Source organism: Sander lucioperca, chromosome 7, assembly GCF_008315115.2.
Source record: "Sander lucioperca isolate FBNREF2018 chromosome 7, SLUC_FBN_1.2, whole genome shotgun sequence".
NCBI lineage: Eukaryota > Metazoa > Chordata > Actinopteri > Perciformes > Percidae > Sander > Sander lucioperca.
In genome coordinates this window covers 1,679,557-1,706,056 of record NC_050179.1, presented here as the reverse complement: position 1 = coordinate 1,706,056, position 26,500 = coordinate 1,679,557, and the positions used below count along the sequence as shown (strand labels likewise).

Below are 26,500 nucleotides of genomic sequence, written 5' to 3'. Positions count from 1 at the left end.
CAAAAAGTTCTATTTTGGTCTCATCTGCCACATGACTTTCTCCCATGACTCCTCTGGATCATCCAAATGGTCATTGGCAAACTTAAGACGGGCCTTGACATGTGCTGGTTTAAACAGGGGAACCTTCCGTGCCATGCATGATTTCAAACCATGACGTCTGAGTGTATTACCAACAGTAACCTTGGAAACGGTGGTCCCAGCTCTTTTCAGGTCATTGACCAGCTCCTCCCGTGTAGTTCTGGGCTGATTTCTCACCTTTCTTAGGATCATTGAGACCCCACGAGGTGAGATCTTGCATGGAGCCCCAGTCCGAGGGAGATTGACAGTCATGTTTAGCTTCTTCCATTTTCTAATGATTGCTCCAACAGTGGACCTTTTTTCACCAAGCTGCTTGGCAATTTCCCCGTAGCCCTTTCCAGCCTTGTGGAGGTGTACAATTTTGTCTCTAGTGTTTGGACAGCTCTTTGGTCTTGGCCATGTTAGTAGTTGGATTCTTACTGATTGTATGGGGTGGACAGGTGTCTTTATGCAGCTAACGACCTCAAACAGTTGCATCTAATTTAGGATAATAAATGGAGTGGAGGTGGACATTTTAAAGGCAGACTAACAGGTCTTTGAGGGTCAGAATTCTAGCTGATAGACAGGTGTTCAAATACTTATTTGCAGCTGTATCATACAAATAAATAGTTAAAACATCATATGTTGTGATTTCTGGATTTTTTTTTTTAGATTATGTCTCTCACAGTGGACATGCACCTACGATGACAATTTCAGACCCCTCCATGATTTCTAAGTGGGAGAACTTGCAAAATAGCAGGGTGTTCAAATACTTATTTTCCTCACTGTATGTTTTGTATTTTGTTCCAAAACAAATTAAAGATTGTTAATCTTAAAAATATCATACACTCCCATTTCCTTTTGAACTCACAGGAGAAGTGGCATGTTCTCTGTGAGCAACGTTGTGGATTTTTTTACGATTTAAGATTATTTTTTGCCTAGCGTTCATTGTATTGTAGAAGCAATGGTTCGACTTACATTACCTAAAGTTGCCCTCATTTAATTTGATGCTTTGCATTCATGCCAACATCAAGCCCACATGCACGTGTACATTTGTCAGTTCTGTGCCAACAAAGCCTGCACCCCAGGGGCATCCATCTACATTTGTCAAAACTGTGACAGTGATTGAACCCTTATGTGACACATGCACATTCAAGAATACAGTCAACACAGCAAGTTTTAGAAGAAATAGGGCAAATAAGTGTTTTTTGTCACTTTCAATTGGTCAAATTCATTCTTACATAAATTGGATAGTATGGATGTTATTTCAGCAAATGACCTCTCATTGTTACATCTATCTCCAGCTAGTGTTACAACTCACCCCAGTAGTGGGGTAGTTTGTAACAGAACTCTTTGTATTTGAAATTAACTCACATAATCTGTGATTGGGTAGTAGAAATCCAAGTGAGTTTTTTTTTTTTAAAGATAATTTTTGGGGCTTTTTTGGCCTTTATTCGATAGGACAGCTGAAGACAGGAAAAGGGGGAGAGAAAGAGGGGGATGACATGCAGCAAAGGGCCACGGGTTGGAATTGAACCCGGGCCGCTGCGGTAAGGACTGAGCCTTATCCAAACAAGTTTTATTCGTAGAAGATAAACATGGGTACCCTTAGTGCTTGGCGGTATGACCAGAAATTTTTTTGCCTGACTGGACCTTTATATAGATTTATAGTTGATTTTTCGACTGACCGGAGTACACTGAATATAAAAAAAAAACATTTTAATGTCATCATGTATACTGAAAGCTTTGATTACTATAGTTTATAGTTATGTTTGCACCACAAACTTATTCAATATATGAAGGAATCAGAATGAATGAAACAGTTGCAGAATAAACAAGTTTTATTGTGAAAATTACAAATTAATAGATATGTCAACAACTTTAACATTGTTTCCTTTACAAAACAAAAAAAGTTTAAGATAGTGGTATAAAACCTATAAACTGACCACAGGTTTGCTGTTGTGGGTGACGGTAAGTAGCTCCAGCTTTCTTCGGCGTTATAATTGGGTTAGCAGTTTGGCTAGTACTTTCGCCCCCAGCAAGACATACGTCAAATCCAGTATTTCAATCATTGTTCTGAACCCGTCTTTCTCGACAGTCTCTAGCATGTACCATGTTCTTGTCTGGTGGATTTTTATTACATTCGTAGTGTCACTCCACTGCTTGCTTCTCGGAGGTGACAGAGTAACGTTAAGTTTGGTTTTTACCACCAAAAACACTTCCCAACAGCAGACAGCTCCTCGCTGGGGCACACGTTCTTCTGGTGCATTTCCGGTCTCTCTATCTTCATCCTTCATTTCTCTTTTCTGTTGTTGAATGTGAAGGAGCATCTCCCAGCTGATAATAAACTATGCTACCTGGCTAGCTGTTGTAACATTACCCAGCATGCCGTTCCGGGGTGTAAATTTACAATTATTAGTGTTACAAATTGTTTATGTGTCACAAATTGTTCTGTGCCATGGTGTTTTACCCTGTTAAAGAGTTAGTTGCTGCTTATTAATTGTTGTCAGTAGTCTGTGATTGTGTGTAGTCTTGATCAACGGAGAACCTTTCTAAAGCCACCGACACAACAACCCGACGGCCGACCGCAGAAAAGGAAGTCGGACTGATCAGTCTGCTCCCCGAGGTCCAAAAAGTGCCTCAGAACACAACGAAGCAACTCCGACTTGAGCGTACGTTCTGCGCGTGCGCGAGACGTAATACGTCTCCATAACAGCAGGCGGCGCTAATCTGTATTGTCGCCCAAAAAATGGACGAACGCGTCACGTGGGTCTGGCTGCTCCTGGATTTTTCAACTGGGCATAATGGCGGCTTCGTTCGGAATACGATCTCATATTTTATGAAGATAGTTCACTGAAACGTGTTTCTGAAAACATTCTAAGCGAGAAATAGGCCATGCAGTTGCTGAATCTGTCTTCATTTCAGATCGACAAAGGTCAGTTTAAAAGATTTTCGTCGACTTTGAGAGGCTTAGAGTCCGACTGCCCGCCCTCCGACGCAGCAAGTCAGGTCGGCCAAAATGAAGGCCGACAGCTCCTCCGACGGACGACGGCACGGAACACACCGAACAGACTCGAGTCAATGACCTCGCCAGACTGTCCGACGGCCGATTATCGGGTTGGTGTGTCAGGGCCATTAGATAATTGCCTGACCGATGTTCCCGACCTTCCACTCTCTGCGTGTTGCCATTATCAAACTCTGTCCGTTTCGGGAAACAACAACAAACTTCACGCTGAAAATGGCAAGTTTTAAAGAACATTTGGATTGTGCAATACGGCAGGTCTGCTTGGTTCTTTTGGGGAATGAATGCAAAACATTTACAAAGAATATGTTTACGGTATTTACTATCTAACTGGGACGTTTTGGGACAGATTGGTGGAGATTTGCTATGGACAAAATCCACACGGCAATCACTGGTAAAAGCAAATTATGTTTAACCATTTCTCCAGCTAATTTAAATAGCTCACATTACTGTACTGTTTGAACAGTTAACTTTGTTTAATATTGTACATGGCGTTTTCTTTTGCGGGGTGCAAATGTTCCACCAAAACAAGAGCCACCGTCACTGCGTCAGGAGCATAGGACCGCCCAAGACGATTGTGATTGGTTTAAAGAACTGTACACCTATCCTAGAATGTATGTGTGGTGTAGCCAACCTTTCTCCACGGCGCTGTGGAGATAGGTCTGGCAATGCAAGACTAATTGTTGAGTTATAAAGGTATGGCCTACTCATGAGTGAAAAGGGTACGCACTTAATATGGGTCTCCTCTCAATACGCTCACAGCTTAGCCCGACAGTAGAGCTGTTCGCGGAATGTGAAAATTCATACCGTACGGGAAATTAAAACCGGTATACCGCCCAGCACTAGGAACCGTGTATGAAAGATTGAGAGATCTAACACAAACAACCACTGAGTTACTGATGCTCAAACAAAAGGTGTTACTACCATCCCTGGTCTCCACACAAAAGCAAGCTAAAAAACTAAAGAATGCTATCACTATGGAACTGTTGAAATAGAACATGGGATTTCTTAATGCTTACCAGTGTTGAATCCGACTTTCACAGTCTTTCACCACCTGTTTTTAGGACAGATAATTTCAATTCAAATCATGTGGAAAATCTCTTAAAATGTACACAGCCTTGTGTTAGGGCTTTACTAGTCTAAAGGAGTAAATGGTAAAATGACAACTGTGATTATTGCCACAAGCAGATTTTTCCAATTCCTAAACATGTTATGTTTAGTTTCACTGGTGATGCAAATACTACAATGCTAATACACAACTTATTAAAGAAAAGAATAATCACACACAGGGAAACAGACAAAACACCCAACCAGATGAAGGAAGCAGGAGAGGAAGACAAACACAGCTGTCAAAACTATAGGCTAACGTTACATTCAAATGGTCATGTATCTGCCTTTCACTGTGAGATATGGTGATATATCATGTATGCAAACCAAAATGTTCCAACGTTTGTTGGAAACGCTTGCTAAACTTCCTCAGTGTTTATACTGATTCCTAATCAAAAAGTGAAACTTATCAGATCGTATTGTTGTAAGTCCGGGACTTCCCGTATGACTATCTGTGGAATAACTGTTACGTGTTAAACAGTAAGCTGGTCGACAGTTAATAAAAACGTTAAAAGTCAGTTTCCAAAAAGTGTAGAGGCCAACAAATCCGTCAAGTCAAGTAAAACTAGCAGCTGAGAACAGAAACTAAACACACCTCCCTGCGGGCAACATTTGCGTAACAAGAACTTGAACATGTGAGTGGCTGCAAGAGGAAGCTTCTCGAACATGGACAGTCAAAGCAATAAACTCACAACTTACTAATGTGACATATGTGTTAGTGCAATTAGTGGACAAACGTCTATATTTCGTGTAAAAAGCACTTTAGTAACGTTAGATCCACTCGTGGTTTGAAGACCCTTGCTGCTGGTGCAACGCGTGGTTTGGCTAACGTTCCAAACGTTAATTAACGTTAACGTTAGCCAGCTAAATTTGTTTCGTGTCAACTGGTTACCTTACCTTCTCGTTTTCCTCTCGGAGCCTGGCAACTCCGCCGAGATGCTCTATATTCATTTTAGCTTTTTCAGCCATTGTCAACCCACGTGCACAACAGGAATATGTGGTGTTTTGTGACCCCAAAACAAAGCTCAGGGGTTGTTGTGAGTCCTAAAGAAGTGTTTATGAATGCAGCAGCAGCTATTCCTGAGACCCGTTCTGCTTGTATTCATCAATGAGGCGGTGATAATAATCCTCACTTTCGGAAGTGATACCATTTCACACTCTCATTTCAAGATTTCTGCATGCTTTTCCAAAAATATCCACGGTTTTAATATCCAAAGATTAGCAAATATTCCTGGTCACTCGCGGCTGCGACATGCACCTCGGTCCAATGCATGGGTCCAATGTCAAGAAGACAAAATAACACCGGAACTTCCGTTCAACATATTCAAAATAAAATGTCGCTTTTAAGTAGGCTATATTCAAATAGCAACACAGAATGAACAAAACACCAATGAATGAACAGAGGTAAACCTGTAATTGAATTGGTAAATTAACAAAAAATATCACCCTGTCGCCCCTTTGGAGTTTTTTGGGCTCCTATAGGGGTCTGAGGTTGACAATCATTATAGAGTAAAAGTATGCAAATATTGTCAGCAAAATGTAACAAAAATACTCATCATAAGGAATGGTAGTATTACATTATTGCTGTATTATTGTATTTTTTTATTGTATTGCGTGGTACACTGTATTGTTGCATTTCATCCTTTGTCATCATTGTTTATGAAAATGAATTATGTCTTCTATGTCTGTCCGTGCTAATTCTCCTTGCACTCTGAAACTTGCACTGCTTAATGTTAGATCTCTAGCCAAAAAGACTTTCAATGTTAATGACATCATTACTGGTCATCACAAACTAGAGTATATCCTTTAAAAAAATAAAATCTAAAATCACTATTGATTTTGACAGCATAATAATTTCCTGTGATTTCAATATTTATGTAGATGACAGCAACAACTCAGAATCAGATACAACAAAATGTTCCATAAGTTTACGGGAATCTTTTGATTTTTAACAAGACGTCACTGGGCCCATGCATACAAAGGGTCACACACTTGACCTCGCCTTTTCTAAGGTCTTGATGTTCTAATAACAGCTTCATATGTTGCTATTTCCAATCATATTTTTTTGATTACATGTGCTCCGTTGAACAGATGAATATGGCTAGATTAATTAACAGTTGCATTAATGCTGACATTGCATGTGTTAATTCTTTGAGTTCATTTAAATGCATTCTTGGGTAGTTAAATAATAGTGTGTTGTTTTTATAAGTTAAGACAGTTTTGTGTGCATGCAAACTAATGTTATTATGCAGCATAACTGTCAAATGAATGCAGTTGGGTAAAAAGTACATTTCAATCTGAAATGAAGTGGAGTAGAAGGATAATGGAGCATAAGATGGACACATTCACGTAAAAAACAAGCATCTCTAAACATCTCTTTCTTTAGTCCCGTTTCATACTTTTATTTTGAAGACAAAACATTGCATTTTCCGTTTTTTAGCCATACGAAGTCGCAGCTGTTCCTCTGTGTCTCCCAGTGTACTCTGGGTAAATGAAGGATGTTTGCACAAATGTAAACAGTCGACGGATATGCCTAGCAAGCTAAAAATCCTGCAGAACTGACCAACACACAGTAAAATAGTGACGAGCACAACCACTGTCAGAGATGTATCTATAAGAAAAGGAGCAGTTTGATCGCCTGTACTTGTACCTGCACAGACACGTAGTTACAGATAATATTTAAACACACACACACTTATTCACATAATAGCCCACATAGTTATCAGTATATATAGCCCTAGTTAGCTCAGACAGGTCAGTTGTGATAAACAAGTTAGGTTTGAGAAAATGAATATAGGCAAATCCACCCATGGTTCCAGCCCCCTTGTTGTTAGACGCTCATTGGCTGTTTTTGTCGCCTTTAATTGCTGTCGGAAATATCAATGTACCGGTCATAATAGCAAAAACAGATGATGCACTGTGAATCAAGAACCCCTTAAAAACATCATCCATAATTCACCTCTTATGTTTGGTATGGGAACGAGATGTCCCTTAATTTGTCCATTAATTTGAAAATTCATACCACTTAAAGAGCCTTTACTCATCAAATTAAGAAGAAGTTATAAGGGATAAGTAACTTTCCCCAATAATCACACTGATCTGAGAGATTAATAATTAGGGCTTTTATAATAATTTAAATAATTTAATTTGCTGTGTTATACTATTACGGTAGAATAATATAATATTATCCTTATTCTCTACTTTGTCTCAATCTTTTTTTTTTCTGTAATTATGTGATGAGCATTTTCAGTGACTTACTGACCTAGCTAACCTAATAAAACTTGTATCTTTGGTTGTTTTCCTACCAAAATGCAGGGAATTCTATATGGGGGATTGGCCGAATGTTCCTGAACGCAGCATTTTTGTTGTTCCCATCGGGCATTGCGGCCATAGTCAGCTCAGAAATGAAAGAGTAACCGGCTAATCAGAAATTAGTTGGTACATCATAATAACATTATAACAACAGCCTTACAAATATTGATGAGGATTTCATAACACAGCAAGGTAAGCCTATAATGTTTACAGTGATTATTACAGCAGGCTTGGCCGAATGGCTAATGTTTTTTTGTTGAAATGGGCTGTGGATGCTACATTGAAACGTTAACCTTTGCCATTTATGAAGATTTCTGATGCAACCAGAGCTATCATACTACTATATTGGTATCTGTAAATGATTGCTTTAGAACGTTTCTATGTGCCGCAGTATTCAATACATGCAGGACCATGTTTAGTCTTCTATGTTTGAAATTGTTTAGTGTATGTCAGTGTCTGATGGGATTTTCTAAATTGTTGATTTGTGAATAGCCAACAACAAATACTTGTATATTAACTATTCTAACTGGCAGTATTTTCCTGATTTCTTATTCTATGCTTATTGTTAGATTGTTAAGTATCTTACAGTTCTACTTTCTATATGTCTCCTAAAAGTATATAACTCTGATCCACAGTATGAGTCATCGAATTGATGATGTCATGAAGCTGTGTTCTGAGTTATCTGCCAATCAGCAAATCCAGACCACAGTGAAAGGCTCAGGGAAGGGAGCAGCAGCAGCTGGTGGACTGGCCTTCGCTGGAGGGTTAGTTGGGGGCCCTCTTGGTATTGCAGTGGGTAAGTGGGATGTAACTTACCGAAATATACAAAACGTATATGTTATGTACAATCATAATTCAACAAATTTCAAACCCTCTTCCCCTGTAGGTGGTGCTGTTGGAGGCCTGCTGGGCTGCTGGCTGACCAGTGGACAATTCAAACCGCTGCCTCAGATCATAATGGAGCTCAGTCCTCAGCAGCAGCAGAAGCTTTACGATGATCTTATGGTTGTCCTGGGAGACGTTCAGTGGACAGATTTGGCTCAGCTAACTGCTCTAGTGATGGGCAACGCCACCCTGAAGCAGCATCTCACAGCCGCCCTTCTCGGGTATATTTCCAAGGAGCTCCAGGCGGAGGTGCACTACGTGGATTAGTGTCTGTGGAAAAACTGGGATAACCTGACTCAGGGGCGCGCACGCTCAGGAGGACGGAGTCTTTGAAAATAATGTGAACTGATGTTATGAAGCTGGAGAGACTTTTTCATCAAATGTCATATCACATTTTGTAAAATTGCACAGATATCACAGTCCTGGCAACAGGTTACACTGGGTAATATGAGGTTAGCAAATGACTGTGGAAACAGCTGTATAACTGGATTAATTTATTATGTGAAGTGCACCCATCAGTTGAAGGAATTATTTATTCATTAAGCCTTTGACGGCCCTGATAATCATGGTTCAGATACACCGATTTCAATACAAAGGATTATGCACTTAACTGTACAGTGTGAAATATTTTTGATTTGATAATTTATTAAGTTTAAGACTAGGAATTGACGAGCATATGTGCACAGTATATTATATTTAAATTATTTCATCAATAAAAGAAGGCCTGTGCATTTCTCTGGTTCAGTTTTCCACAGCACACTTGTTCATCAGGTTTAAATCCATCTGTGATTCGAGTGTGAAACGATAGCGCTTTATCTTACTTGGCAGTTCACACTCTTTGCTGCTGCCATTACTGGTATAAAATTGTCATATTTTCTGACACAAACCCATTAAAAGTAACGAAGGGCCCTTTGACTTTCTTAAGAGCACATATGGAGGCTAAGACTTTCCTGATTAAAAAAAACAAGAAAAACCTATAGAGATAAAGTACTTTATTAATCCCAACATAAAAATGCAATTAATCAAAGACATCAAGCAAAATGATGCAGAACAATGGAAGAAAGAACTGACTTTTTACGAGTGAAAAGATGCAATAACTCATTCATACAGTTGGAAATATGTCTTTATTAGTGAATACACATATTTTATTGCACCCTCAACACTCAAAAAAATACATATTACATAGAGGAACTGAAACAGAGCTCCAGTATTTATCCCACCAAGAGTGTGTCCTCATCAGGGAATACATAGTAGGGAACCTCCAGGTTAAGAGGTGCTGGTCCCTTTCTTATTCTTCCTGAAGCATCATAGTGGGAGCCATGGCAGGGACAGTAGTAGCCTCCGAAGTCTCCAGCGTTGGCGATGGGCACACAACCCAGATGGGTGCACACACCGAGGACGATGATCCACTTGGGGTTAATCACTCTATCCTTGTCATGCTGGGGGTCACGCAGCTCTGACATATTCACACCCTCCTCTGTGGCGATTTCCTTCTCTGTGCGGTGGCGGACAAACAGGGGCTTTCCTCTCCACTTGAAGGTTATGTTTTTGCCTTCAGGGATCTCACTGAGCTTGATCTCAATCTGGGATAGGGCCAGGACATCTGCTGTAGCACTCATTGAGGAGAGAAACTGGGTGACCACTGTCTTGGCTGCATACACACCAACCACAGTGGTCGCTCCAGTGAAAAGGTAAGAGAACGACCTTCTTGCATCACTGCTGTCCTGGGAGGACTTGTTGGGGTCGGTAACCTCGGGGCGACGGTAGTCTGTAAAGTCAGGAATCTTGATATCTGTGTGGGCAAGACGGATCCCCCCAGGAGCTGGAAATGAGACATAAGATGCAGTTTTTAAAGACAAAAACAGCAGATGGATTGTAAAATATAGCTTACAGCATCTAACAAAAACATTTAAAAGTCATGCATTTCTCTTTCACACCGTGTCCTCCTATAGGTTTAATTAATAGAAGATCTAATAATCATAAACCACACAAACTAAATGATTTATGTTGCATTAATGTGACCTTGGACATTGGATCACTTCACTTTAAAAATGGTAAAGACATTTTAAAAATTCTAATTTTGGATTCAATTAATAATGATTGATTTATATAACGTTACTGTTTATATGCTGCATCCATACGCATTGCAGTTATAGATTACTGAAACCAAAGACACCATTTTAAATTACAATATCATACCAGTCAAGGGTATGATTACTTTCCCTTACATTGGCTACAATACAGCTCATCAGATCAGGTCTAAACTGGATTTTAGAAATCATGACACTGTCAGTATAGCTGCTAACAATTATCGATTGATCTGATTATTTTTTGTTTTCGAATAAGACAATTAAAATTCTTAAATTACAGAAAAAAGTCCAAAACCCGAAGATTTTAGGTTGATATATCACTGAAAATCAGCAAATATTCACATTGATGAGCTGGAACCAGTGAATATTCGACGTTTTCTGTCGAACACAATTAGTAATAAGTCAGTAAGTTCAGTTTTATTATTATGACGCAGTCAATAAACTTGCAACGATTGCCACACACATCCATCTTTCACCCCCTCTTACCAGCAGCAGGCGCCAAGTCCTTGGCTCCAGGTTTCACCAGGCTTTTAACTGCGTGTTTTGTTGAATGCAAGTACGGGGCAAGAGCCCCGGACCGAGCGGCCATGGACATCATGTCTGCTCAAAATAAGAGATGCCCACACCGCAGCAGGGGGACAAGACCTTCTTGTGTACAAACTTCACGCATTGATGCTGCTTTACCTGAAACCGCCCCGCCTTTAAAACGTTCCGAATTACGTACGGTCTGACCAAAGCGCTCCTTTCCTAATATATCGAGTTCTTACATAGTTTTGAGGTGATTAATTCATGCTAGAATTACACTTTATATATTCAGTGTTGATACATGGCGATAGTTAGATGTACAAAGGTAGAAACCATACACTAATGTAACATAAAGAGACTAATTTAGTACAGGCATTATCCTAAGTCAGCTGCATCCAGGGGTCCTCGTGATGTAAACAAGGGTCCTCTCACAAAATCAGGAGAGCTAGCTACACAATGGTAACGTGAGATATAAGGAAAAAGAAAAATGAAAATACCCAAAAGAAAACTATTCCTTCTAATTATTTTTGCGTATGTGGCATTTTCACTCTATGCTGCATACAATGTCTTCTTTAGCACCAAAGTAATCTCCCGTGTTCACAGGGTGGTAAAGAAGGAGTCTGGAGCACTCTCGGGTAATTTCCCTGGGAATAACCGTAATCTTCCGATTGCAAATAAACTGCCTAACATTTTCATAAATCGACAGTCAGAAACTCATTTTTTTTATGATAGATGAGTGAAAAGATGGATATCAATTGTGTATTGTGTTTGCAGGTGGTGTCAGAGATGGCGGTGCTGTTGCTCCATTTTTAGCAGGTGATTGGAATCCGTGGGAGGATGAACAGGTGGACTACAACTCTGCTCTGACCAAAAAGAGGGAGGCCTTCAAACAGCACCTGGGTCGAATTGAGAAGAACAAACCCAAAAGATACAGGGTACAAATCTGGGGGAAAGCTGCCATAGGTAAGGCATGGTATATGAGGTGGCATTAATCTGTCAGAGCCTGCAGAGAAGGTCTGTGTTGTGATTTGGGTGTGAAAAGACAATACTGTGACTTTACAGCGGAATCAATTTTCATCTGCATGTGTGCATTCAAGTACAAAGCATTTATAACAATGTTTCCCCTTATATTTAATTAAATAAAATTATAATTTTTTATTTTTCAAGTCTTGTGATTGATGATTTAGTTTGACTTCTTTTTAAAACAATATACCCTTTTTTAATTTTCAAATTTCAAGTTTGTCATGTAGTCATGCATACAGTTATACAGTGGAACATAATGTTATTACTCACTTAAAAAGAGGTGCAAGAAATACAGGAATTGGTCAAATAAGTCTGAGTGTTACTGTATGTATAAAAGAATACAGAATCCAACTGCATATCATTTAAAAACGTCAGAAATAACTACAGACTTAGAGTAGTGTGATGAAAACATGCAGCATGTCTAAGAGCCTAAGGGGAAAAAAGCTCTGGCAGCTGTCTCCTTATATGTTAGTAGCCCCTGCAGCATCATTCCTAACTCACATTGCGCACCAATGCATTCTTAAACTTCACAAAACTTAAATGATGGGAACAACCAAAATATTTTAAACATTTGATATACGCACATGGAGTGGATGTGGAGAAGATGAAAAGAAATGATTATTGAAATGTATTCAAATTCACAATAACATGTATTAAAAGTAGTAGTTTCCTAAATGTATTAACTATTTGAGAATTTGTTATTCATACATTACAGTTGCAATGTTATTGCAGAGGGCTGGAAGATACTTTGGTGATCAAGCTGAACAGTGTTTGGATAGGGAAAATTGTACTTTAAACATTAAAAAGCTAAATGAATATAAAAATGTAATCAATGTTAATAAGCGAAATGTGTAAGAGATATTGAGTGTCTTCTTGTCCAGAATTTAAACTATTTATCTACAATTCTTTTTGTAGCCCAAACATAAAGTAGATATAGTAGTAAATCATATTGGTTGTAGCTCAGAGTGTAAATCAATTAAAGTCAACCAGATTCAAAGAGCAAATAACAGAGGAACAAACACACAAATTAAGCTATCACTCAAACATGTTTTGACGGATTTTAAATAATCTCTCTAATGCATAATTCTTCCTTACTTTAAACTAAATTCTTGCATGAGAAAGAGGAATACAACTGATGCTCCCTGTGAGAAAATGACATCATTCTATTTATCATTTGGAATAAACATGTTCCCCTCCCCTTTGCTGGACACTTCATTTAATTTAGTCCACAGACATAGATACGAACTATATGAAACGGATTTATGCTCTGCTGCGGAAGTCAGACATTGGAACAACATAATGGCACTGCACACGTTGACAGTTTAACATTACATGTCATTTAGCTGACGCTTTTATCCAAAGCGACTTACAATTGCTATATATGTCAGAGGTCTCACACCTGGTTAAGTGTCTTGCTCAGGGACACATTGGTTGATGTATCACAGTGGGATTCGAACCCAGGTCTCCCATACCAAAGGCATGTGTCATATCCACTGCGCCATCACCACCCCAACTTCAGGTAGCACAATGCGTTGAACCCTTCTTTGCTCCTCAGGGCTTTACCTCTGGGAACATATTTTAGAGGGACCCCTCAACCCTACTGACAAGATCGCACAATGGAGAGAAGGAGAGCTGCAGTCAGGAAAGATTGATTTCAGGTAACAAGTCAGAAATGCGATACTGCCAAACCCAAGAATGTATTCTGCTTTTGTGACTCTGCGAAATACGCCACATCATATAATAACTACCTAATAAGACAGAACTATTAAATTGACTTGTTCTCCCTCCACTCTTGCCTCTTCATCTTTAGTTTCTACACAGGTCCTGCTGTGGTCCAGGGCCATGTCCCTCTGGATATGCACAGCCTGGTGCTGGTTCTGAACGGCCGCGAGCAGCAGAAGGTCTCTTACTCTACACGGTGGCTGGAGCATGTCCAATCTCTGGTACAGTCCCACACAGTGTCACATGTGGCTGTGGTCCTGCTGGGCAACGAGCACTGCAACAACAACTTCATTGCTCCTTACTTAAAGAGAAATGGTGGCTTTGTGGATCTGCTGTTTGTAGTGTACGACAGCCCCTGGGTCAACGACAAGGATGTCTTCCAGTGGCCTCTTGGTGTCGCTACGTATGCTATTTCTTACTAGTCCTGTGTGTGTGTGTGTGTGTGTGTGTGTGTGTGTGTGTGTGTGTGTGTGTGTGTGTGTGTGTGTGCGTGCGTGCGTGTGCGTGTGCGTGTGCGTGTGCGCGTGCATGCATCATTATATACATATAAATATGAGTACATTAAACTGCGGGTTGTCTTTTTACATGAATAACGTCTAACAAGTTGCTCTGTTTTGCTCGTCTCTGTGCAGATATAGACAGTTTCCTATGATCAGGCCAAATGCCCAACTGATTACCTCCAACAGGCCATACCTCTGCAATTTCCTAGGAACTGTTTACAAAAATTCCTCCAGAGAGACTCTCATGCAGGTGCTGAAACAATCTGGTCTGGAAAAGGAATGCATCACCACTGCCAGGGATAAGTAAGTCATTGTTTAGGACTAATATGGAAGAGTAAAGCTTTTCTATTTTGTTTAAATGACTGTATTACTTGTATAGTGTCTTGTTTTAAGAAGACTGATATTGAGAATATTAAAGGTGCTCTACGTGATGTCACGCGTTTTTTAGGCTGCAACATTTTTGTCACATACAGCAAACATCTCCTCACTATCCGCTAGCTGCCTGTCCCCTGAACACACTGTAAAAAAAAAACGTGGTCTCTGTAGACAGCCCAGGCTCCACAAACGCCAACAAAAACAAACTGGCCAACTTGCACCACGAAACATAACAAACAGAGTTCCAGCCAATAAACGACAATAAGGATTTGGGGGTGGGGGTTGGGGGGGTTAGTGCGCGGAAGCACCATGGATGTATTAAGCACGGAAGGGAGGGAGAGGGGACGGGATGAGGAGGACGGAGGGGCGAGCTAGCCTCCGTTTTGTTTGAAAATACTTCGAACGTCAACAAGAAGTGCCGTCACCCAACATCGCTTAGAGCACCTTTAATATCAAGACCTTCTCAATGAGACCTTCCTATTGTATCTAACCTATTTTTGTTAATAGCCATCGGGGTTCTAACACTTACTGAGGCATCACATTTAAGGGCTTTGAAAGTATTTTCAAGGTCTTGTGTGGTGAAAGTAGAGTAGATTTCAGGGACTGACATGACATTAGTTATAATTAGACACCACAGAGACAGAAAGAGGACTATAAGTTTGTCCCCCATCACTTGTATTGAATTGTGTTGTATACTTTACTTAAATGTGAGCAGTTTGCAAACTTTACCCACATTTTACATTTTAGGGCTGCTGCTCACACAGAGGGCTGTGGTTAGTCTTTTTTCTTTGACCAGGTTTCACTCCTGTATGTGGTACATAATGCAGTTTGAGATGAGTTTTTCTCGATTAATAATGTCAGGGAACCCTGCTGTTATCGGTAGCTAGATTTATGTTTGGACGTTTTCAATGTAGAATTTCTGTGTTTTTTCTTGTTTAATTATGAAATTATAAACGGAGGTGAGGTGACATATCTGAATCATGAATTGTCTCATTGGAACAGTACTGCGATATATCTTGCATATGTATTACATGTATTCCTTGCCTCAGGTGGCTCCCTCAGGAGACAGCAGACAGCCTGAGACGCTATCAGACAGCTCTGGCCGAGAGCGAGCTCACTCTCTGCCCAGTCGGAATCAACACAGAGTGCTACCGCATCTACGAGGCCTGCTCGTACGGCTCAGTGCCAGTGGTGGAAGATGTACTGACACCTGGGACTTGTGCGGCAGGGCCCAGCTCCCCACTACGCCTGCTCAAAGCTGCAGGAGCACCCTTCATCTTCATCAGTGATTGGAAGGAGCTGCCGGCCATCTTGGAGAGGGAGCGAGGGATGAGCCAGGAGCAGAGGGTGGACAGAAGGAGGAGGCTGCTGGAGTGGTACGCCAGCTTCCGTCAGCAGATGAAGGAGAGGTTCACTGAGGTCATCGAGGAGACTTTCTTCAAGAGCGGCTGACCGTTGTTCTTAACTGACAAACATTTAAAAGATATACAGGGGTAGACATTCAATATTGGTTTAATTTATTTGTGGAGAAATGTGACCTACTACTGGTGTTGTGAACCTGATGATGTTCAGTGTAATATTCCTGTGCGGGTTATTAATAGAACCATATATGTATGTTGTAAGGCTGCCATTACTAGTCAGTAAAGGGCCCAATGACATTACTGTGTATTTATCATCTTAATGTTTACAATGGTGGAATGTCCAGGCGTTTAGAAATACTAAATGATAAACTGACTTTGCATTTTGTAATCCTTATATTCATTTCAATTTTATATCTGTTTGTACGCACTTAATATTGTGATTTAAAAAAAAACAAAAAACACTAAACATAAGGAGTAGAATGGGATGATAATGTGTTTTTATGCCTTGTTTGAAAATGGTAGTTAGAGCTATTATTTTGTATTGTGAGCGACTCAAAAATGTGTGTTGTTGCTGTGGCATGTGTCACTTTTCTGATTAATAGTAATTTCTTCTTTGTTCTTTTTCTTATTTATTTCAGTGGTGTGCTGCATGGATTATTTTTAGACAGTGCAAAGAAAATAAATTAGTGTTGTCCTGAGGAGAAATGTGTGGATGTGCTTGTCCTGGGCTTTTATTTTTTCCTGCAGATGGCGCCGTGGACCAGTTAATTTTCAGTGGCTACATTGATCTCAGTTGAAATGTAAGGCAAAGTTTTTTTTGAAGTTGGACACAATTAAAAGGGAACAACTTTCAACTTAACTAAATTAACACAGATCAGGTAATATAATGGTGCAAAAGTATGGTGGTTTGGTATCTGCAAAGTTTGTTAAACTTATACTATGACAAATCATGTATTTGCTATGTATTTTACTATTTACTGTCTGGAATATTCAATGAAAAACTTCTTAATAAAATGCATGTATTATATATTACCTGTATTACCTAAAAGAGCTTACTTGTATATGAGTGCATGGGTGTAGCTAGGAAATACAGCCCCCCCCCCCCCTCCAGTATATTTGAACTGGACCTTTTATGGGCCCTCTGCAGCTGTGGGCCCCTACCTATTGCTGTATCCATTCATTTGAAAAATATGTTCTGGCTATGAGATCTTTCTTTGGATTAAATAAGGGCAAAAGTAAAAGTAATAGCAAATCCTTAATGTCATTATGTGAATTGAGTTGAAATGCCACATGCCTGGGTAGCCTATTTGTTAAGAAATGGAAACACTTTAATGGTTTTCGTTACATTTCACAAATAATACGAAAAAGTATAAATTGCAGAAGTTTTTTATTCATGGGTGTATTATAACGCTTTAGTTACACTGAATGTTATATTCTGTTCCAACAGCTGACTAATTTGGACAAAATAAATAAAAAAAAGCCTTCAGATTTGGGAGAAGAGTGTCAGTCCTGGTGTCCACTATAGCTGCAGATCCCTCCTCCTCCTCCTCCTCTTCCTCCTCGCCTGGCTCCAGCTGCTGTGTGCTGCAGTCGGCCTGCCCTGTCTGCCTCAGAGCCTGCTGGGAGTCGGGGGGAGAAACCGTCGAGGGAGAGCGAGCAAAAGGGGGGAAGTGTGTGTGCATGTGTGTGTATGTGTGTGCGTGCGAGTCCCAAACTGGAAACCACTACCAAAAAGCACACACGCAGGATTCCAATCGACTTTAAAGCCCCTTACGGACGGGTTATTGGCACTCCTTTTTACAAATAGCTGTGAAAACCCGCCACGGAGAGCCTGAAACTTACGCGAATGTTTTTTTTTTTTTCTTCTGTGGTAGCGGCAGTGCTGTTGCGCCGTGCCGACTGCTCTGATACTTGAGCGGATTCATTGGTTGGAGCAGCATTGCGCATTGGACCCCCGCTGTAGCTATATCTACCGTTTATCCAGAGGTTAGAGGAACAATGAAGAACTAACGTTTTCTTCTTGCTCCCAAGTCGAGCTTGTTGCAGACTTAAATCCTTTCAAAGTGTAATTTTTGTCTCGCGCCTCTTCTTTCCCTAGCGTTCATTTTTCCCTCGTCCTGTGTGGGATGCGTAGGCTGCTGTAGGATCCCGCTTGTTGACAAAAAAAAAGAAGTTTACAACAAGCTTCGGACACAAGAAGACAGAAAATGTCCACGCCGAGGTTCAAAAAGGATAAAGAAATCGTCGCGGATTACGAGAGTCAAGTCAAAGGTAAGGGAGAGTGAATGTTTCGCTGGGAAATGCTTGTTGGAGCCGCTGGAAGACTAATTGGGAACAGGCTAACGTTAGTTCACCACTACCTGCGTATCATAGCTAGTGATGTGGAGTTGCTAAAACATGACCTGTTTTAACGGCAAGGCAAACAATCACATTTTTAACCACAACATTAACGTCAGTCTTTATATAACTTGGATTTTTTGTTTTTTTGTAAAGTTACTTACAGGACTGTTACAATTTAATGGCATTTATGTCAACATTACAAGGGTGTGAACTTAATTAGCAAAATAAAAAAATTGGTCATTGTGTTCAAGAGTGGCTTTTAAGTCTTTTGTTTTGCATCTGAGAGCCAATGCAAGTGCTCACAATACATTCACCATTAGCCTAAAGTAGAGATCAATATCTTTCACAGATATAGCCTATCAAGTTATCTGTTATGTTGGATGTCCAATCAGGTTACACTCTTTATCTGCCGAGACTATACTCCTTCATGGTCTGGTGCATTTTATTATGTTGATGTGTTTAACAACCTGTTACTATCAGAGTTGGTGTGAGACTATGTAGTAACCGCACTTTTCCCACAGCATGATAATGCAACTGAAGACAGGAAGAGCACATGTTCAGACAGAACACCTGTATTAAGAGTCAGTGTGTTGCTCAGGGGCACTTCAGAAGATGCGGTTGCTTGTGCCATTCATTTATTACTTTTCTCTGCCCTCTCTGTTTCCCCCTGAATAGCAAAATCCTCACTCCTAAAGTACATACAACTGCTATTTGCAATGATTTAGGTGTGTGATTTAGAGGTCTGCATGATGCCATAACGATGCCACCCTAAGTTATCTTATCTACCCACCTACCCCTCCCATGCATGCAGAGCAGAGGTAGGTTATTCCCAGATAGACCAGCACAGGAAAGAGGCAGTTGCTGCTCCAGGGTAACCATGGGGATTTGGCCTCCAGCCAACCAGTTCAGTTCTTCAGCGCTGTTAGCATGCTGAAATACCACCTATTCATGTCCCCATATATAACCTTAAATCCAGAGAAAGGGCGAAGGTTAGCAGGGGTCGGGGGTAGAGAAGAGAAGGGGCCAATGCTGAGGAATTACAAGATTGCATGTGGTTGAGCACAAGCTCTCATTTGCAAGGAATGTCTTAGCACCCTTTCTTCTCCCTGTGAGGATGACTAAGGGCTTTCAGCCTATAATAGAGGATGATGCACAGTCATAGGGGATGCTAAACAAGAGATGACGAAGCCTCCCATTTGTCATGCAGAACCCAGCGGGGTAATAACAACAACCTGATGCTGCTGAGAATTAGCTGTTGCTAGATGGGACCAGCAGAGCCTCAGTAAATCAATGTTACTGTGTATTGTTTTGTTGAAGATGCAGAATTCAATTCTGAGGGTAATACACTGAGTCTTGTCATTCATTGTAAATATTCCTGTGAGATAATTTTTGTATCCTCACAGGTAGTGGCCTGTCTTTTTTGCAAAATGTACTGTACTTGTTCTTTTTGCGTTGCAAATAGCTTGTGTGTATTTCATTTGAGAGTTGCTTTATTTCTTTTATTATCATTTAAATAAAGTTTTTGGACAAAGACATTTTTGAGGGTTTATCAGGGTCATCTTTTGCGTTGCATTTGGCATTGACAACGTATTGCGCCCGTTCTGTCTTTATATGAACTCGACTCCCTGCAGTTAACCATGGAGATACATTTATGTTACACATTTTCATGAATATTCAAACATGCTGTAAATTCTCTACAAAACCTATATGTTTATGCTTGTTGTTGTTTTTGCTCTGGAAAAATAGCTGCCAGGCTCGTTAGGATTAGAGTAGTTAGCAGTTGAAGAAAATGCATTCAGTCAACATTAAGTATTCTGTTTTAGAGCAGCGCCTGATTTTCGCAGCTGTAAAGCGTTTTATGAGTTAAGAGTTTGCAGTGATAATGAGTGGGATCACATCTGCACTGTAGCTGTGATAGCTAGAGGCAGATTCTGGTAAACTGACATTGATTACTCAAGAAGTAGAACAACAAGGCAGTGCGGAAAACAGCCAGAGCTCATGTTTGATTCTTTGGCCTGCATCCTCTCCGTCTCACAGTTTGAATATTTGTTTCAATTCTCACAATATTTCAACAAATATCTGACTGTCAGTTTTGGCTCATATTACATGAGCACTCTTTGATCTGTAGTCTGAAGCCCTCTGTCCCAATTTTGACAAATAACACTGTGGTCGTCGGCCGTCATCCAGTTATTCAGCAGTGATGCAGATTTACACCAACAATTCCCCTTTTCTTTTGAGAATCTTCATTTCAAAGTCATGGCAGCATCACTGTGCAGAGTGGCATTGTTATTCAAGGAAGTAGATGGGAGGTATTTAATGTAGTTTTCTATGGTGACTGTGTGTCTGAAAGCCTCCCTATGATGGCTGACACTACTGTTCTCAAGCCAGACTTGTAATTCAGCTGACATTCACTTCTTAAGTACCTCCAAACAGCTTCTTTTTCTTTCTTTCTTTTTTTTAACTCCCACAGATGAAATGAAAATGCATGGCATTCTGGCAGTTCAAGGAAATTATTCTTTTATTGAAAAAGCTCTGGAGCATTGGGATTTAATTTGTGCTAATTGCTAAAATCAGCATCTACATCAAGACTCAGCTTGTTTTGGAAAAACAAAAACATTAAGAAGATTGGGTTAAGACAGTGGAATTTGTTTGTGCTTTATGGAGCACATCGGTTGCAGTCAATTGAAGTCATTTAATGCAGACTAAAGGGAGGTTGTGGGTACATTGGTATTCTCTGTGGGCCTCTGTTTCTGTGGACTGGTGGATCAGGGCATAGCAGCCCTGCCGTGTTTTCTCTTGGGCAAAATGTTGGTTTGATGTCAGGTTGTGGCTTGCTGTTTGTGGCCCGGGGGGGTCGTGACTCCGATGGCAGGACCCCTTGAGCCTCTGTCAGGGGTCCTCTCCCAGATCATCATAAAGGCTGCCCCCCTTTGACCTGCCTTCACTGCTGTTTGAAATCAGAGCCGTGCCCCTCTGCATACTCAAAGAGAGTGGTCTGCCCATGTTTGTATGCATGGGGATTAAAGGCAGGAAACTGCTCTGGGGTGGTGTGGTCTTGGTTATCTTTCAAATTAAAAGGATTTGTCTTGTGGTTAAAAGTCCTTAGTTTATTTACATTGGTAACAGCGGGAGTTCAGTTCACATCCAATTGCGTGGCAGAGGATGAGCATGTATGTGTTGATCACTGTCCATTACACAAATCCAGATGTCACACATATGCATGCAGTCACAGAATTGCATCCACCTCTCCGGCAGCAAGGAAATACTACTACTGAGTCTAATACAACATTGATGACTCTCAAATTATAGACATCATTTATCATCATCGATGAACCTGATAAAGAAGATTATATCGTTTTTAAACAGTACTTTCCTCGGCAGAGATGCAAAACTCCACTGGACACGGCAGTTGTCGCAAATCGCTTGAATAATAACTTTACAATAATAATAGCTTCCTGCGCATGAAGGTAGTGGCATTATACATTTTAATGCAGAATTTAACTGCACAACAGCTGCTAGCTTTGACAACAAGGTCAGAAACGGCTATAATTCATTATCCATGTTGAACTAACAACGGATAGTCAAGGCTGATGTTGTTTGTTTTCTTCCAGTAAGGGTCACGTGATAGGGGTGTGTTTGGACACAAATTTTGGACACAGTGTGTCCAAACCTTTTGACTGGCACTGTATGTGGCCAAGTGGTAAAAGGCAAATAATAGAACAGCTAGAACAGTCTGGTAAGTTCAGAAGATTACGCCACTTTACTGTAATGCAGCCTTTAAAACCAGGTAAAGACAAAACTTAAGCCATATTACGATAGCCAAAATATAAGACAATATCTATCTAGTCTGATATTACAATATCCAAATAATATCAAAATATTGCCCAGCCCTAAGTGTGACCAATCAGGGTAGGACACATTGTGACTGATAAGACCCAATCACAGAGTGAACGTATATGTGTCTGCGCCATCGTTTCCGAAGATCTCCGTTTTCTGCCCGCCCAGACTACAACGCAACCCCGGAGTTTTCAAATTAAAACTGGGTCAGCAGCGTTTCCAAATGTCTCCGTTTTAGGAGCTCGGAAACGCCGGAGTAGTGTGGACACCAGGCGTAAACGTAGCAAAAGATACGCGCTTTAAAACAAAAACGTAGTAGTTTGGATGTGGATTGAGAGACTGCGTCTTAACAGCTTCTCAGAGGTGTTGATGGAGGTTAGAGGTTGCAAGACTAATGGAATGATCCTAATACCCCTGGAGCACTTCTCCACAACCTCGCACATCCATTCACATACTTACCATCTGTTACTAACCCTCCTTCTCTAACTCTGTGTGTGTGTGTGTGTGTGTGTGTGTGTGTGTGTGTGTGTGTGTGTCTGTAGTGCATTCTCACCCGGTGGTATGGCATGGGGTGTGACATTGGTGTGTGTTTGTGTTTGTGCATGAGTGTGCATTTGCATTTGGTGGGTGAATGGTTATTGACGTTACCGTCTGTGGCCACTCACCCTTTTTTTCAGTTTTAATAAACTCTGAGCACAGGCAAGGCTTCACTTTCCCTGCTGTGCTTTTCATTGTAGCCACAAAGGCCACCAGGACATTACTGTGTGCCCCCCCACCCCCCAACCTGATCCCTCACCTCCCCCTAAGAAAAAAAAAATCCAATGCCCTGGCATGCCTAAACCAAACAAAAAGGCTGAAATTCAAGTGGCACTGTTGCCAATGAAGCAAGAAGCCTGGCGTATTGTCTCCACTTGTAACCCACACTGGTTAATTCAATTTCTTCCCAGAAAGGATCAAATCGAAACCGCTGTAGCGTTAGAGATTGAGGCTGTTCTACCTGTGAGTGAAGCATACAGAGACCGTTCTTTTGACAAAGTTGCTGCACATGCCATATTCTGCTGCTAGCCCCCCCCCCTCTCTGTAGGTGGTGTTGGGCCATAGAGAAGAATCCCTGTGTGGGACTGAAGTGCCTGGTAATGAGCTGGATGAGATTCAGTGTGTAGCTCGCTGCATTAGCTAATAGGAGGTACATGGTGTTAATGGAATTGACCCGTGCTTAGAGAAAGTAAAACTGTAGAATTAAAACTGAGGGTGTGGGGGGGAAAGTGAAATAAATGACAGGGTTGAAAGGGGGATTTGGAGAGGTTTTGGCAGCCTACTGGACAAGTTTAATTCCTTTGAACCACTCCTGGGGCCCAGCAGATGGACAGACAGGGAGGCAGTCAAACACAGTTTGACCATCAGGCCATGCTGCTGTCTGCCACCCAGTATATAGGGCTGGATTAAGGGGAAGGAGATTGGGGGATGGGAAGGGACAGTATGAGGTCAGTGGAGGAGTAAGTGAAGGCGGAGGTCATAAGCTCCGACTTGGTTCACTTGTTTTAATCTGCTTCTGAGTGTGTTCAGCCCCGTTTATCTGCCGAATGTAAGCCGTTAATGTTTTTAGCAGGGGCGAAAGGTTTTTAAGATGAGTGCAAACATGCTATAAGTGAAGTCTCTCGCCAGTTTTCTTATTCCCTGCATTCACTTAAACAATGTGACGTTTACCACTTTGGCTTCCTCTTTCTCTGGGAATGACACGCAGCAAAGGGCCGCAGGTCAGAGTCGAACCCGGGCCTGCTGCATCGAGGAGTAAACCTCTATATATGTGTACCCACTCTACCAACTGAGCTATCCGGGCGTCCTGAAGCTGAGTTTTACGGCGTTCCCAAGTCCTCAATCCACTCCCGCTGTCAAAGCTTCACTATGCTCAAGTTCCTATCTCAACTCTATATGGGACTGCTCCTGGTTACATTTACTTTGCATTTATGGATAGGTGAATACTTTTTTCCTGACACTCTCAATAATTCATCATACTTTGTAAATAGCTTAATTTATATGTGATGTAAACTAGTGAGTCATTAAATCATCAGATCAACTACTGATGTGCCCAGAGAGGAGTGTCATAAGTGGATGTCACACTGCTTTTACATCCACTCCACTAATTTGATTATGACCCAAGTAAGGCATGCTAACACTGTAATCAGGTTATCCTACTCACATTAAGGTTGTAGTTGTAGTAAACACAACTAGATTAACAACTGGCTTACTTGTCTGTCCTTTGAGTTACTATTGGCATGTGTACAGCATAATCTTGAGTTACAGAGTTTTGGATTTGCAATGGTGGGAAAATGTTGCCAATGTTTTTGGGAAACAGCCAAACAATATAAAAATAATAAACCAACCAAAAGTTATGATTCAATTTACTGTTACTCACCAAAAGTCATTGAGTTTATATTTGAGGTTTAACAAGTATTTGAGGCATTTTTTTTCCTCATAAAACATTAGCAAAGCTGATTTTTAGTATTTTACATCCAGCATTGTTTTCATTTATCATAGATAGATATTGCAGTCTTCTTTTTCCCTGCCTTTGTTGATGCGTTGCTGCATATCTTACTGCATTACTGCCACCTGTATCGCGTCGCCCGAGTTTTTTCACATTTCAGTGCCACACTGAGAACATTTCCCCTCTGTTCCACCTTTTTGTCCAAAATGAGACAAGGTTTTCTGTAATATTTTGACTTAATTAGAGCAGTGAGACATAAACAATCCAAAACCCAAAGTGATAAGAAATGCTGTATGTAAAAACTAAAAGATGTACAGTCTCTAGTAACAACTAAAGTGCTGTATTCACTTTATCTGATCCTGGGCCTTCACTTGTGCCTGTATCTCGCTCTACATTTTCTGCCCTCAGCGTGCGGGCTTTCCAGCTTTCCTGAAATAATGCAATCCAAAACAATGAAATGTTTTTCAGGAATGACAACTGAGCAGCTTTTATTGTGCTGACAAGTCAAGCCTTGTCTGCGTTCATCAGATGGCTTGTCATATTTCCTGCACCTGACAAAGAAAAGCCCAATTCCATTGGCGACTTGCTGTGTTGTAGGAAAAAAAAATGCATGTTCTTATATCATTCCCACTGTATGCTTAAGTATAGTAAATGTGTATCGATACATGCAGTATCTAATCGTTTGCAATTGTGTCCAACTCCCCAGTGTTTCTGCAACAAATGTTCACATTGGAAGAGTGCTCCTTAAATTTAAATTTCCAATCTGTGTTATTTTCTGCATAAATAATCCAATTCTGAACCAAAGTTATGACCGCGAAGCAGACCAAAATTAATCCCTGTCCTGATTTCAACAATCCAACTTCTTTACCGATTACTTTTTATCCTCTGGGACTTTATCTTCCTAGAGGTTGTCTTCTGAGGCGAGCTTAAGTCCAGGCAGTGTATAACCCCCAACAAGCTTCTTTCAATTTTAAACACTATCACAACTTATTGCAAGTGTCATCACTTTTAAATGCAGCTATAAAGTCACTCATTTCTGACCTCAGTAATAACACACATACAAAAAAAACCTCAAAGATTCTTTGGAGTGTAATAATAAAGGAGAGGCAAGTGTAAAGTTTCACACAATGTTTCTCCAAAACAATTCCTCTCTCCGCCCTCTTTCGTAAACTCTCTTTCCCATCCACCGTTAACACTGATGAACAGAAGTTTAATTTACTGATCACGCGACTCCTCCTTTTTTTTCTCCCTTTCTTCTACCTTGACCTTATGACCCAAGGCAAGCAGGTTTTGTGCTGGCTGCCTTCCTGATCAATAACCAGAGACCACCCCTTGAGGCACGGCTGCCATGTTATAGGCTGCTGCCCCAGGGAGAAGTTTGAGGGGGGAAATAGTGTTATAACACCAAGCGGCCAATGAAATGTCATCCCTTTTGTGTCTGTAAGCCTGATTGATTATAGCTTAAAGCCAAGAAGGCAACCCTGTCTTTTATTTGAAAATATAATGCAGTCTCGCTGCTGCGGACATCCCAAAATGTCTACACCGTTTCATGTGGTAACTACTCCCTCTGTCTCTGGTTCCCTCAGTGCACTCGGTCTGTTTTTACTAGTGCTGAGAGGAGTTGAGAAGAGTTTCCCATGGTCTCAGCTCGTAGCTTATCGGCCTCACAATAAAGGCTCATTGTGGGTTGCAGTGGGAGGAGGCCCGAGCCGAGTGTGCATCCATGGCTGGTGTCTGAGCAGCTTACATTACATTACATTACATGTCATTTAGCTGACGCTTTTATCCAAAGCGACTTACAATTAATTGCTTTCAACTGTGAAGGTTCAAACTCCAGACAACAAGTAGTAAGTGCAAAT

General features: G+C 40.8%; 5 protein-coding genes across 10 annotated transcripts in view; 3 read left to right on the top strand and 2 right to left on the bottom strand.

Moving 5' to 3' along the window:
* Positions 1–5,483, bottom strand: part of uri1 (URI1 prefoldin like chaperone) — an 18,448-nt gene extending 12,965 nt beyond the window's left edge. Inside the window, exons 1-2 of the mRNA XM_031283142.2 lie at positions 5,084–5,483; positions 4,099–4,133 (exon numbers count right to left, since the gene is read on the bottom strand). Coding sequence (XP_031139002.1) covers positions 4,099–4,133; positions 5,084–5,155 — 107 coding nt within the window. The 5' untranslated portion in view covers positions 5,156–5,483. The remainder of the gene's footprint in view (positions 1–4,098; positions 4,134–5,083) is intronic.
* The window catches only part of LOC116038616 (cytochrome b-c1 complex subunit Rieske, mitochondrial-like), a 23,581-nt gene extending 12,378 nt beyond the window's left edge, over positions 1–11,203 (bottom strand). The window contains exons 1-2 of one of the 2 annotated variants that reach the window (XR_004102139.2): positions 10,960–11,203; positions 9,547–10,205 (exon numbers count right to left, since the gene is read on the bottom strand). Coding sequence is in view for 1 of the 2 variants with exons in the window: in XM_031283145.2 (XP_031139005.1) it covers positions 9,595–10,205; positions 10,960–11,071 (723 nt within the window). In the remaining variant the exon portion in view is untranslated. Of the gene's footprint in view, positions 1–9,491; positions 10,206–10,959 lie in introns of those variants that run through there. The other variant, XM_031283145.2, reaches the window with a different exon arrangement.
* zgc:112052 (protein C19orf12 homolog) lies at positions 7,532–9,112 on the top strand. The gene is made up of 3 exons (XM_031283146.2): positions 7,532–7,690; positions 8,134–8,294; positions 8,385–9,112. Exons 2-3 carry the CDS (start codon positions 8,135–8,137, stop codon positions 8,648–8,650), a joined length of 426 nt encoding a protein of 141 aa, XP_031139006.1. The 5' UTR covers positions 7,532–7,690; position 8,134; the 3' UTR covers positions 8,651–9,112.
* Positions 11,204–11,410: 207 nt separating the features above from the next.
* Positions 11,411–17,011, top strand: rxylt1 (ribitol xylosyltransferase 1). 2 transcript variants are annotated; one of them, XM_031283144.2, is made up of 6 exons: positions 11,411–11,633; positions 11,776–11,961; positions 13,577–13,679; positions 13,832–14,146; positions 14,376–14,546; positions 15,668–17,011. In XM_031283144.2, the coding sequence occupies exons 1-6, from the start codon at positions 11,486–11,488 to the stop codon at positions 16,068–16,070; spliced, it is 1,326 nt and encodes a 441-aa protein (XP_031139004.1). In that variant the 5' UTR covers positions 11,411–11,485; the 3' UTR covers positions 16,071–17,011. The 2 variants fall into 2 exon arrangements, with proteins under 2 accessions (XP_031139004.1, XP_031139003.1); XM_031283143.2 differs by having other exon boundaries at positions 11,486–11,633; positions 11,773–11,961.
* A 547-nt stretch (positions 17,012–17,558) lies between these two features.
* srgap1a (SLIT-ROBO Rho GTPase activating protein 1a) overlaps positions 17,559–26,500 on the top strand; it is a 97,776-nt gene continuing 88,834 nt past the window's right edge. For 3 of the 4 annotated variants that reach the window (XM_031283139.2, XM_031283140.2, XM_031283141.2), the window contains exon 1: positions 17,560–18,250. In XM_031283139.2, the coding sequence (XP_031138999.1) occupies positions 18,187–18,250 (64 nt within the window). In that variant the 5' untranslated portion in view covers positions 17,560–18,186. Of the gene's footprint in view, positions 18,251–26,500 lie in introns of all 4 variants that reach the window. The other variant, XM_031283138.2, reaches the window with a different exon arrangement.